At 40.6% G+C, this 13,960-nt stretch overlaps 1 protein-coding gene across 1 annotated transcript in view; it reads right to left on the bottom strand.

Annotated features, from left to right (window-relative positions):
- Positions 1-13,960, bottom strand: part of LOC136144515 (ATP-binding cassette sub-family C member 4-like) — a 150,191-nt gene that overhangs the window by 43,417 nt on the left and 92,814 nt on the right. Inside the window, exons 24-25 of the mRNA XM_065902421.1 lie at positions 8,816-8,916; positions 7,025-7,216 (exon numbers count right to left, since the gene is read on the bottom strand). Coding sequence (XP_065758493.1) covers positions 7,025-7,216; positions 8,816-8,916 — 293 coding nt within the window. The remainder of the gene's footprint in view (positions 1-7,024; positions 7,217-8,815; positions 8,917-13,960) is intronic.

Here is a 13,960-nt window from a genome sequence, read left to right on the forward strand (position 1 = left end):
ACTAAAAAGCCACAGGACTTCCCTGGCATTCTGTGCTTCCACTGCTGGAGGCACGGATTTGATCCCTGGTCAGGGAACTAAGATTTCACATGTTGAATGGCCCCAATCACCCCAAAAGAAAAATGCAACTCAAAGAAAACCTGACTGATTATTCCTAGAGTTCAGTCATCAAAGCTATAGTCTAAATGTCTTTTCTGGATAAACAAAGGGTTTTAACAATTGCCCATGGAGAGTGTCACCAGTATCAGTAAGTTCACATTCTTCAATCTAAAGACACTTGGGAGCTTCCGTGACGGCTCAGTGGTAGAATCTGCCTGCCAATGCAGGAGACGTGGGTTCAACCCCTAGTCCAGGAGAATCCCACATGCTGCGAAGCAACTAAGCCCGTGGGCCACAACTACTGAGCCTGCGCTCTAGAACCCAGGAACCACGACTCTGAGCCCACATGCCACAACTAATGAAGCCCTCGCACCCTATAGCCCATGCTCTTAACAAGAGAAGACACCACAGTGAGAAGCCCACATGCGGCAACTAGAGAAAAGTCTGAGCAGCAACAAAAACCCAGCCCAGCCAAAAATAAATAGATACAATTATAAAGATTCTTAAAGAAAATCTTCTGTTATTTGCTTGCAGTGGCCCCTTTCTGTTTTTCCAACCAGGTTGCTCTCTGATGATGACAGAACTTGTTAGATACTTGCTCCTGGATCTCTCTTCACGCATCAAACTCAACATAATCAACACCCAATGCTTCACACAAAACAACCCCGTCATCCATCTTCCCCACTTTACTCTCATTACTTCTTTCCCAGGCTCACAGTGTTTAAAAAACAAATTAAAATAAACTCTTTCCTTATCATAATCAATGTAAATGAATTTGAAAAGTAAATAAATGCTAGCTATACCCCAGCATTCTGAAAAAAACATTCTTAAAATGATGTTTTTACTTTCTAGGCTGCTGTATGTGTTCTTTTTGTTGTTGTATTTTTTTTTTGTATGTGTTCTTAAAGACACAAGTTCATATATTTAAACAAAATGGGATTAATGTGAACATACTGTTATATGTGCTTTCATTTCATATTTCATAAAAATATTTACTTTAATGGTTGCATAATATTATAGTACATGTGATCATTTATTTAACAAATCTCCTACTGCTGGATATTTAGGCAGCATCAAATAGTTAGCTATTATAAATAACTCTGTCTTAAATATCCCTGAAGCTAAATCCTTGGAAACAACCTTAATCATTTCCTTCACATAAATTCTCAGATGTGGAATGGCTGAGAGTCAAGTATGAACCCCTTGGAAAGCAAGTATGAATTCCTTGGACAGTAAGGGGATCAAACCAGTCAACCCTAAAGGAAATCAGTCCTGAATATTCATTGGAAGGACTGATGCTGAAGCTCCAATACTTTGGCCACCTGCACAAAGAGCCAATTCATTGGAAAAGACCCTGATGCTGGGAAAGATTGAAAGCAGGAGGAGAAGGGGATGATAGAGGATTAGATGGCTGGATGGCATCACTGATATAACGAGCATGAACTTGGGCAAACTCCAGGAGATGGTGAGGGACAGAGAAGCCTGGTGCGTGTCAGTCCATGGGGTCACAAAGAGTCAGACATGACTAGGTGACTGAACAACAACAAAGTATGAACATTTTCAGAGGAAGCTGTTAAGCTGGTACCCTACCCTCCAGAAGTATAATACCATTTTCTACTCCCATACATTTCCCTGCATGTTCACAAATTCAGGTATTATAGCCTTGTTTTAATTGACATCAATTTGATCACAAAAAGTGGAATCACTTTCCCAGGATGTCTTGCTGGAGGCATAACAGCTGCTGGCTCCCTGCCCCCTGCACCTGCCCACTCTGGTCCATGTGCTTTCACTTCTCAGATTAAACTCCTGAATGACAGCTCAGCAACCAACACTCCACCCCAGGATGTCTCTTCTACAAAACTGTTCTCTCTAACCTCTCCATCCTTCATGTACATGAGTCAGCTTCCTTGGCATCACTAAACAGGGGTGAGGGTTGAATGTAGAAATGTGTGTTACACACTTGGTAGTTCATTTTCCTGAATGCTTTGCAGGTGTCTAGTTCTTCATTCACTTGATCAGGGAATCATGCTTTTGTTTATGCTGGTCTCACCTCCTGAAATGCCTTTCACATGCATTTCCACCTGCTAAAACCCTAACCACACATGACTAAGTCTCTCTCACATGTCTAATTCCTTGCAAATGCTCTCCCTGTCCCCTCATGTGGGCTTGTTTCAACTCTAACAGATGTTATGTCATTTTTTATAAACCTCTATAAAAATTATGACCTCGTTCTAGCTTACAAAGCTAATATAGTAATTTTCTTGTTTCTTCAACTAGACTGTTTATGTTGACATCAGGATCTCTATTGGATGTGACTTTTTCTTATTTGTACTACCACTGGTGTCCTGAGACAAAGAAACTTCCACTGGGAGCTGAGATTTTTAACTCAAGGTAGAGAAATTTATGGGAAATCTATTTCCATATTATTTAGGTATAAGATAAATCAGACAGACACAGACACAGCAGATGGATCCTACAGCTGTAAATACAAATTCAAAAGGCCAACACCTCGTTATCATAGGACAGCCAACACCTTCTGCTGCATAAGTGGTTATGGTCATTTTACACCCTAAGAAAACAATGACCATTTTTGTCCAAGCATTTACTCTGGGTGCTTTACATGTCTTATCTTGTTTAAGTTGTACATTAACCCTACAGGTTACACCCTTTCACTTTCATTTTGCATAAGAAAAGTTTGAGGCTTAGATAAATTAATCTGTCTAAATATCAGAGCCCATAAATAGCAGGATGGGACTCAAATCCACATCTGTTGGCCTCTTTTCCATCTGCTGATGGCCTTATCACGTCCCTCTGTGTAGATAGAACAGAGAAAGTGGGAAGAGATGTAGTTGCAGTTAAAGGAAAAGGCCTACTATAGAAATCTTATGGTCAGAGAGGTAAAGCATGATGTGGACACAGGCATATATGTGGTGAGTGAGAGCAAAGAGGGTACCTGAGGGCAGGTGGACCAGCTGTCAGCAGGAAGAATCGGCACCTACAGCTGTATTGAGACAGAAACCTGCATAAGTGGGACACATGGTGCCTGGGGAACAGGCCAAACAGACTTCGTGCCCTGCTTGGGGCAGCAAGATTCATTTTTTATCTCATCAGGTGGTGAAACAGCCGCACATACACTGCTGCACTGGGCTATCTCTGACTCCAGATCCAGGCAGGGCTGAGCCTGTGGGAAATCCCTCCAGTCCCCGCATAAGGCTGGTGTGGGGAAGGACAGACAGCAGGATGAAAACTGCCTGTAACGAAGGCAGACTCCACTGGAAAGATGGAAAGAAATAAGGCAGAATCACACAGAATTAGATTATAATCTAAAGGTGCAACTTATAGAACATAAAAGTAAGTAAATCTAGGGGCACAGAACATTCTACTGCCTCTTGCTCAGTCACAACAGAGATTTGGGAATTCTTGAGTTCAATTTCAAACTGTCAAAGACATGTCTTGGGAATCACAGGTTATCACTCATCAAAAACTGACCATGGGAGAGAATGGAAGAGGTCATGTTCAGATACAAATCTGAGTCAACAGGTCTGAGTGGGCCTGAGACTGCATTTCTAAGAAGCTCCAGAAGAGGCAGGTGCTGCTGGCCCTGGCACCTCAGTCTGAGTCACAGGGAATTAGGAACCCGGCAGGAGAAGGGGATAATCTGGGAGTGAGGGGAGCGGTTTTTAAGAAAATATGTAAAAAAAGAAAAAATGCAAGAAACTAACACTTTTGCACATTATAGGATGATCTACTAAGCATTTGTAAAAATGTATCATCCAAATAATTGCTGTGAGCAAAAACAAAGCAAAATCAATCTACCTCCAGAGCTGGAAAATACTTTATTGCTCAGAACTCTCTAAAATGATCAAATCAACCACAAAATCATCTAAATGAAAAATGCAGCCCATGTTCAGACTCTAACCAGAAAGTCTAGGGTCCTATTTACCCCATGTTGATTTTTTTTTCTGTTTGGCTGCGCTGGGTCCTGCTTGCCTTGCAGGAGCTGTCTCTAGTTGTGACGATGGGGGCTGCTCCTGCAGCACATGGGCCTCTCACTGAGGGGCTTCTGCTGATGCTGAGGGAAGACTTCAGGAGCTGTGGCATGGGGGCTCAGTAGCTGTGGTGCAGGGCTTAGCTGCTCTGCGGTGGGTGGACTCTTCCCAGACCAGGGATTGAACCAGAGTCTCCTGCATTAGCAGGTGAATTCATCTCCACTGCACCACCAGGGAAGTCCTGGTTCTTTATTTTCACTTGCCATTTCTTCTGTGAACTAAAATCCTGACTAGTACCTACTATACTCTCCTATGGACTCTAACTTCTAGGAATTGGGATAGAAGAGGAAATGAGGGAAGGAGAATAAAGCCCCCCTTCTGCTGGGCTGGCTCACTCCCATGTTCCCGGCCCCCGCCCCCCCACCCCCCACGCCAGACAACAGCTTCTCTCAATCAAATCCAATACTAAAGGGGTGTCTTAGAATGACGGGGGCTGGAACAGGTCAGCAGGAGAGGGAACCTGGGCTATACACAGGCAGAGTGAAATCAATTTATGAACATACTGCCCGGGTATCATCTCCAAACACAGAAAGGAAGCTAACAGTGATATTGAGAGTGGACCAAGGTACAGATCAAAAGTCAAGTTACTGAAGTTATTCGTTCAGTCTCCAAACTCAATTTTCCCTCAAACATTTTAGAATCTCAATGATCCTATGATTTACAGGTTTTAAGAAGTAAGAATCTGTTATGATCCTAAGTTTTACTACAGAGTTTCCTAGATAATTCATATCTTGTGGCTTTGGGGAAAATTTAAGACAAGTACAGGTTAACAGAATTACATTTACAACAGAAAATCAGACAGACACATTGTCTGAGAGTAAGTAAACATCACATACAGTGCTCTCAGGGACAAGATTGTATAAAGAGCTGAGATTAATGTTTTCCTGACATGGCAGTTCACCTTTTTCCTGACCTACAATGGAAGTGGAAATATTGAGGACCAGTTTTTGTCCTGTGACTAACTGAAGCTGTTCCTTGGGTAACATTCAGGTATTAAGTTGAATATTCTTTTATGTTACAAGGGTTTCATTCATTAAATTACAGCTATTGTCCACTAGATGGGTCTGTGGGGTGGTAAGAGTTTTGAAGAGCAGTTCTTTCCGTTATTTACAGAGTTGTGTGTGTGTGTGTGTGTGTGTGTGTGTGTGTTGGTTCCTGCTTGCTCACACCTGTGTAACTCACTCACCCTCACAACCAGCAGTCCCTCAGCACCCTCTCTGTGCCCTGCAGAATGCCACATTCTGGGAACAAAGATGAAAACAAGATTGCTCCCTGATTTTAAAAAGCTCCAAGATACTATGAGATACAGATTCCAAGTTGCAAAGCATGCCACAGGTGCTATCTCTTATTTTAATTACGATAAAATTCACATAACATAAAATTTAACTATTTAACCAGTTTGGTATTCAGTACCTTCACATTGCTGTGCAACCAAGTTTGAGAATTTTTTTTTTCTGCCTCATAAAACTGAAATTCTTACCCATTAAACAAACAAGTCCCCATTTACCCTCCCCAAGTTCCTGGAGACCACCATCCTACTTCCTGTTTTCTTGAATTTGACTACTCTTGGAACCTCACATAAGTGAAATCAGAGTATTCATTCCTTTCGTGTCTGGCTTATTTAGCAAGATGTCATCAAAGTTTATCCACAGGTCAGAATTATCTTCCTTTTTAAGGCTGAATAATAATTCATGGTAAGGATTTAGTTTCTTCCAACTTTTGGCTGCTATAAACATAGCTGTACCATAAATTCTACCTTAAAAGAATATTTAAGACACTAAGGAAGAACTGAGGGTCTCGAAGATGCATTAGGGTTGACTCAGAAAATGAGGAGATTTGCACCATCCAGGTGGCAGAGGGCCTGGGTGTCTGAGGTTGAGGGGCAGTATGTACACTGTGAACAGGGAAGACCTGGTGCTTCGAGAGAACCTACACACAATCCGAGTGCAGGAGGGTGTGTATGTCAGACATACTGGTTGCAGAGGGAGGTGGGGAAGAGCTTCCTACCACCTTGTCTGTTCTGGTTTAGTCTCTTCTTCAAGATTCTGTCCTGATCCCAGCTGAGGGCCTCAAACTGAGTGTGGAAGGAACATCACCAGCAGACATGGATGCTGACAGGTCCAGGTCACAAGCCTCTCTATTGTCTCCTACACGGATTTTCTTTGCTCCCATCAATTTACTTTTGACTTTGAGTCAATCTCTAGACCTTGCCTCCATCTGATACCATGATTCCTCACTGTTGACTGGGTCATTATTCAGACTTTTCTCTGGTGGACACAAGCTCACCCCATGGTCCCTGCTGGAGTGGACTTGAGGCTATGCTATGGTTCCAGCAGCAGCTCATCCAGCCCAGTAAGGCTCAGATCTGGGCTAAAGAAAGTAGCAGTCTATGGGGGGAGGGCAGGGGGCTGGCAGCTCAGTGTGGGTGAGTGGAGAACAAGGCTACAGGAAGGGCTAAGGGACAGAGAAGGAGGCTGCAACCAGAGGGCACCGTGGGAGGAGAAGATTTCAGAAATACAAAAAGAAAAGATGGAAAGGAATGAGATATCGGAGAGTTAGGGCCAGGAAGACAAGGCTGACATCCCAGACTTTGTATGAATAATCGGGTGTCACATATAGTGTCCCGGGTCAGGTTAAGATGGACCCCTGGATCCCAGGGTCCATCAACCACCATGAGGGAGCTCACAACACAGGGAAAAATTTCCTGGTATCCCCATTCCATGGTCAGTTTCCAAGAAAGATTCACCTACAGTGTCACTGATCTAATCTGCATCCATTAGGACAGAGTTCCCCTGACACACTGACAAAGAAGCCAAGAGCAGATGTGGTGCTAAATCTTTAGCTGGATTTTTAAAAGGCAAATGGCTTAAACTAACCTTTCGTCCTGGGTAAAAGAATTCATGCACATTCCTCAATACCAGAGGTCCGTCTGGCTTATGCCTGAAGTTCACATTCTTAAAGGAAATCGCTCCTTTCTCGGGCCAGGATGGCGGTGGATGAGACTCGAGTTCCCAGGGTGCTTCTTTCACAAGGTCTGTGTATTCAATCCCCCTTTCTACTGAAATCATCTGAAACACGTATGACATCTCATGAGTTAGTATCAGATGGTCTTGTTTATGGATGTTCAGAGATTGTAAATGAAACCTTTTGTTTTTTTATGGTTCAGAACATCCCAGGTCTCAGCATCCACAAAGGACAGAATTAGGAGTCTGATGAGACCTTGGATGATTTGAAAACCTGTTCATCAACACTTTCACATACGACTACTTCCTTCAATTTTATATTAAAGTTAAAAAATTAAAGAAATGCATAGTAAGATTTTATTGATCCTCCTTTCACATCTGAATAAAAAAATTTTTTTTCAAAGAAAAGAATACTTATAAACACCAATTAGTAATGTGTGGCTACAGAAGGGCCACATGTTATAGATAAACAGAACTGGACAGTCATCAAACTTGATTTTAATAATCAGTCATTTTCTACTCTGTTATCAGCTTCCCTGACAGCTCAGTTGGTAAAGAGTCCCCCTGCAATGCAGGAGACCCCGGTTCGATTCTTGGGTCCAGAAGTTCCCCTGAAGAAGGGATAGGCTACCCACTCAAGTATTCTTGGGCTTGCCTTGTGGCTCAGCTGGTAAAGAGTCTTCCTGCAATTCGGGTGACCTGGGTTTGATCCTTGGGTTGGGAAGATCCCCTGGAGAAGGGAAAGGCTACTCACTCTAGTATTCTGGCCTGGAGAATTCCATGGACTGTATAGTCCATGGGGTGGCAAAGAGTCAGACACGACTGAGAAACTTTCACTACTTTACTCTGTTAGAAGAAAGATAAGGGAAAACTTCATTTTTATTGCTTTTCTCCATTTAGGAGAAGGTACAAATATTCAAAAATGTATAATATACATATCAATTAAGGTCTTCTAAACAACCATGACTCCACACCTTAGCACATTCTGAGAGGAAGCCTATCCTACCAGGAAGAAGGACCACCAGCAAATTCAGTGTTCAACTCACACAAGAATAAATGATAAAATGGGGGAATGGGTAGAGGAACAGTAATTAAAGAAACCTCAAAATACAGGATTATTTTCTTATACCAAAAATGAGGAATTACCCATTAAGAAACAAATACAAACAAGCTGCTAAGAAATTAGCATATATTGTCTCCAGAATTTCAGAACCTCCCTCCTACAGAGACATTTATTGTATTTGAAGACAGTTTGTGATGAATACAAAACCTTCTGACATGGCATACATATGACTGAGAAAAATATGTATTATGTTTTATTTTACATTAACTTTAACACATGGAAAGTGAAAGTGAAAGTTGCTCAGTCATGCCTGACTCTTTGCAACCCTGCGGACTGTAGCCTGCCAGGCTCCTCTGTCCATGGGGATTCCCCAAGCAAGTATACTGGAGTAGCCATTCCCTTTTCCAGGGGATCTTCCCAACTCAGTGATGGAACCTAAGTCTCTTGTGGCTCCTGCATTGCAGGCGGATTCTTTACTATCTGAGCCACCTGGCAAGCCCTTAAGAAGATGGAAGAGAATGTAAAAAAAACTTTGTAAAATGATGTAAATATAACAGCTTATTATTTTACATAAGAATTGCTTTTGTGTCAAATAACAGCAAGGAGACTGAAAAGACTAAGAACAGAAAGATAAACATCACCATGTTCTCAACTTCCGCACTTTGCCTGACGCACCACTGGAACATCCTGGTAAGTGTGATGGTGAGCGACAGGACCAGCCCAATATGCCCAGCATCCAAAGCTAAATGAGGAAGAAGAAGAAAGTTAGTCTACTTTTCAACCCCTCACATAGTTCCTTCTGTCACTCTACAAAGAAGACTCCTTTATTTTTATGATTTTTATTGGAGTAATAGTTGATTTACAAAGTTGTGTTAGTCTCAGGTGTACAGTAAAGTGAATTAGCCAGACATACATGCAATCTGCTCTTTTAAAATTATTTTCCCACATATGTCATTACAGAGTATTAAATAGAGTTCCCTGTGCTATGCAGGAGATCTTTTTTTAGTTATCTATTTTATATACAGTGTGAGAAGACTCTTTTAAAATATTTAAATCATTTGCATGTAATTATAGTATTACTCATAATACTACTTCTGTTGTTTGAGACAATAATATAGTAAAAAAAAAAAAAAAAAAAAAAAACACTATGAGGGACTTTGCTGGTGGTCCAATAGCTAAGACTCTGAGTTCCCAATGTAGGAGCCCTGGTTCAATCCCTGGTCAGGGAACTAGACTCCACATGCCACAACTAAGAGGTCACATGCTGCAACTAAAGTCCTGCCTGTTACAACTAAGACTGAAGATCCTGTGTGCCCCAACTAAGACCCAGTACAGCCAAATAAATAAGTAAAATTTTTTAAAATATTATGAATTTAGAAAGAACTAACAAAGCTGTTAGATGACAGTGGATGAGATGGTTGGATGGCAACACCGACTCAATGGACATGAGTTTGAATAAACTCCAGGAGTTTGTGATGGACAGGGAGGCCTGGCATGCTGTGGTTCATGGATGGGGTCACAAAGAGTTGGACGTGACTGAGCAGCTGAACTGAACTAAACTGAACAAAGTTGTTGTTCAGACACTAAGTCATATCTGACTTTGTGTCGCCATGGACTGCAGAACACCAGGCTTCCCTGTCCTTCGTTATCTCCCGGAGTTTGCTCAAACTCATGTCCATTGAGTTAGTGATGCCATCCAACCACCTCATCCTCTGCCACCCGCTTCTCCTCCTGCCTTCAATCTTTCCCAGCATCAGGGTCTTCTCTAATGACTCAGCTCTCTGCATCAGGTGGTCAAAGTACTGGAGATTTAGCTTCAGCATCAGTCCTTCCAGTGAATATTCAGGGCTGATTTGCTTTTGGATTGACTGATTTGATCTCCTTACAGCCCAAAGGACTCTCGAGAGTCTTCTCCAACACCACAGCTTGAAAGCATCAATTCTTCAGCCCTCATCCTTTTTAATGACCCAACTGTTAACATTCATTGACAACTCTTACATGACTACTGGAAAAAATATAGCTTTCATAATAAGGACCTTTGCTGGCAAAATGATGTCTCTGCTTTGTAATATTCTGTCTAGATTTGTCATAGCTTTCCTTCCAAGAAGCAAACATCTTTTCATTCATGGCTGCATTCACAGTTTGAAGTGGATTTTGGAACCGAAGAAAATAAAATCTGTCACTGCTTTCAATTTTCCCCCAGATGGGACCAGATATCATGATCTTAGTTTTTTTAATCCTGAGTTTTAAGCCAGCTTTTCACTCTGCTCTTTCAGTTTCATCAAGACGCTCTTCCATTAGAGTGCTATCATCTCCATATCTGAGGTTATTGATACTTCCCCCAGAAATCCTGATTCCAGCTTGAGCTTCATCCAGACCAGCATTTTGCATGATATATTCTGCATATAAGTTAAATAAACATAGTGACAATATACATCCTTGTCATTCTCCTTTTCCAATTTTGAACCAGTCCATTGTTCTACATCCAGTTCTAACTGTTTCTTCTTGATCTGCACACAAGTTTCTCAGAAGACAGGTAAGACGGTCTGGTATTCCTATCTCTTTCAGAATTTTCCACAGTTTGTTGTGATCTACACAGTCAAAGCCTTTCACATAGTCAATGAAGCAGATGTTTTTCTGGAATTCCCTTGCTTTCTCTATGATCCAGTGAATATTAACCAATTTGATCTCTGGTTCCTCTGCCTTTTGTAAATCCAGCTTGTACAGCTGAAAGTTCTTGGTTCATGTACTGTTGAAATCTTGTTTGAAAGGATTTGAGTATAAACTTACTAGTATGCAGAATGAGTGCAATTGCATGATAGTTTGAACATTCTTTGGCATTGCCTTTCCTTGGGACTGGAATGAAAACTGACCTTTTCCAATCCTGTGGCCACTGTTGAGTTTTCCAAATTTGCTGGTATATTGAGTGCAGCACTTCAACGGAATCATCTTTTAGGATTTTAAATTGCTCAGCTGGAATTCCATTACCCTCACTAGCTTTGCTCATAGTAATGCTTTAAAGTTAATGCCCACTTGACTTCACAGTCCAGGATGTCTGGCTTAGGTGAGTGACCACATCATCATGGCCATCCAGGTCATTAAGATCTTTTCTGTACAGTTCTGTGTATTCTTGCCAACTCATCCTAATCTCTTCTACTTCTCCTAGGTCCTTTCCATTTTTGTCCTTTATCATATTAATTCCACCTGGATTGAGGTACCCTTGACAGTGTAATATAGGTGAGGATGTCATTGTTCAGATTTTTGTCCATATGCTTCAATTATCATTATGTAATTTCACTTTGAATGTCCAACATAGCTGCAGTTGAAATCATAAAAACGAGGCAATGGGGTTTGCAAAACAAGGCAGTGCTTTAAAATCTAAAATATTACTCTCATTTTTGCATTATTAAAGACTGTGATTCAGGGTTATTGCTATGGAATAGTGAGGTATGGTGAATTCATGCCACACATTCCAACAACTGCTCATCTGTGACCCATACAGCAGTAAGGATACTGTTTTTGTTACAGAGACTCTCTCACACCAGTACACGAGACCGCTACAGTCAAGAGATCCAAATAGCCGTAAAGTTAAACCTATAACCTAAGCTGTCAGTTCAGTCAGTCAGTTCAGTCACTCAGTCATATCCGACTCTTTGCTAACCTAAGCTGTACAGAGAACTTAATAGTAAACTTGGTTCTCTCTATCCAACTATGGGACACTACCTGGGATATTCAGAAGGTCATCTTGCTACAGTTATATAGATCTCAACCCATTCAAAGAAAGACAAAATGATAAAAGATCTCCATGATGACCTACTATAAACAAACAAACAAACTACTTAAGCAATCTACAGATTCAATGCAATCCCTATCAAATTACCAATGGCATTTTTCACAGAATTAGAACAAAAAAGTTTATATTTTGTAGGGAAACACAAAATACCATGAATAGCCAATGTAATCTTGAGGAAAAAAAGAAAAGTGAAGCTAGGAGGAATCATGCTCCCTGTCTTCAGACTATACCACAAGCTACAGTAACTGAAAGTGGCACCAAATGCTAGAGGCACCAAAATCCGAAACACAGACCCACAGAACAGGACAGAAGTCCAGAGATAAACCCAAGCGCCTGTGTCACCTATGACAAAGGAAGCAAGAATATACAGTGGAGAAAAGACTGCTTCTTCAATAACCGGTGCTGGGAAAACTGGACAGCTACATGTAAAAGAATAAAATTAGAACATTCCCTAACACCAAATTCCCTACACAAAAATAAACTCAAAATGGATTACAGACATAAATGTAAGACCAGACTACAAAACTTTTAGATGAAAACAAAAGGAGAACTCTCTCTGACATAAATTGCAACAAGCTTTTTTTTACCCACTTCCTAGAGCAATGAAAATAAAATAAAACCTAAACCAACAGGACCCAATTAATCTTAAAAACTTTTTCACAGCAAAGAAAACCATAAAAAATACCAGAGACAACCTGAAGAATGGGAGGAAATATTTGCAAATGAAGTGACTTACCAGGGATTACTCTCCAAAATATACAAAGAGTTCATGCACTTCAATATCAAGCAGTAAATAAATAAATAAACAACAAAATTTTAAAAATGGGCAGAAGACTGAGACATTCTCCAAAGAAGACATACAGATGGCCAAAACGCACATGAAAAGGTGATCAACATCTCTAATTATTAGAGAAATGCGTATCAAAACTACAGTGAAAAAAAATGAAAAAAAAACAAAAAAACAAAAAAAATCCCAAGAAACTACAGTGAGGTTTCACCTCACACCAGTCAGAATGACCATCATCAAAAAATCTACAAACAATAAATATTGGAGAGGATGTGGAGAAAAGGGAACCCTCCAACACTGTTGGTCAGAATGTAAACTGGTAGAGCCACTATGGAGAAAGATATGGAGGTTCCTTTAAAAAGTAAAAATAGAGCTCCCATATGATCCAGCAATCCCACTCCTGGGCATATATCCAGAGAAAACCATAATTCCAAAAGATACATCCACCTTAATGTTCACTGTAGCACTAGTCACAATAGCCGGGACATGGAGGAAGCAACCTACATGTCCATCAACAGAGCAATGGATAAGGAAGATGTGGTGCCATACAAACAATGGATTACCCAGTGATAACAATGGGTGAAATAAATAATGCCATTTGCAGCAACATGACTGGACCTAGAGATATTCATACTGAGTGAAGTAAGACAGACAGAGAAAAACAGAATATGATATTGCTTATATATGGAATATAACAGAAGGCTACAAACGAACTTATCTACAAAACAGACATAGACTAACAGATGTAGAAAATAAACTTACAGTTACCAGGGGATAAGGGAGGAGGGATAAATTGGAAGACTTGGATTGAAACATACATACTATATATATATAAAATATTAAAATAGATAACTAATAAGAAACTACTGAAAAGTACAGAGAACTCTGTGATGACCTACATAGGAAAGAACCTAAATAAGAGTGGATATATGTGTATGCACAGCAGACTGACTTTGTTATACATTGGTAACTAAGACAACAGTGTAAATGAACTATACCCCAATAAAACTTAAAATAAAAGTGAAAGAATGGTCCAAGCGAGCCAAAGCAGAGGCTCAAGGCACCACAGGTCTGCTGGAGCAGGCACGTCATACCTGTTTTTTGCTCCTGATGATTCCAAAAGTCAAAAACAGAAATTCCTTTCTAAAAGATAATTCATTTGAAGTATTAATCAAAATGGAAATTATTAAAAAAATACATGCACCC

Source organism: Muntiacus reevesi, chromosome 11 (assembly GCF_963930625.1).
Source record: "Muntiacus reevesi chromosome 11, mMunRee1.1, whole genome shotgun sequence".
Lineage (NCBI taxonomy): Eukaryota > Metazoa > Chordata > Mammalia > Artiodactyla > Cervidae > Muntiacus > Muntiacus reevesi.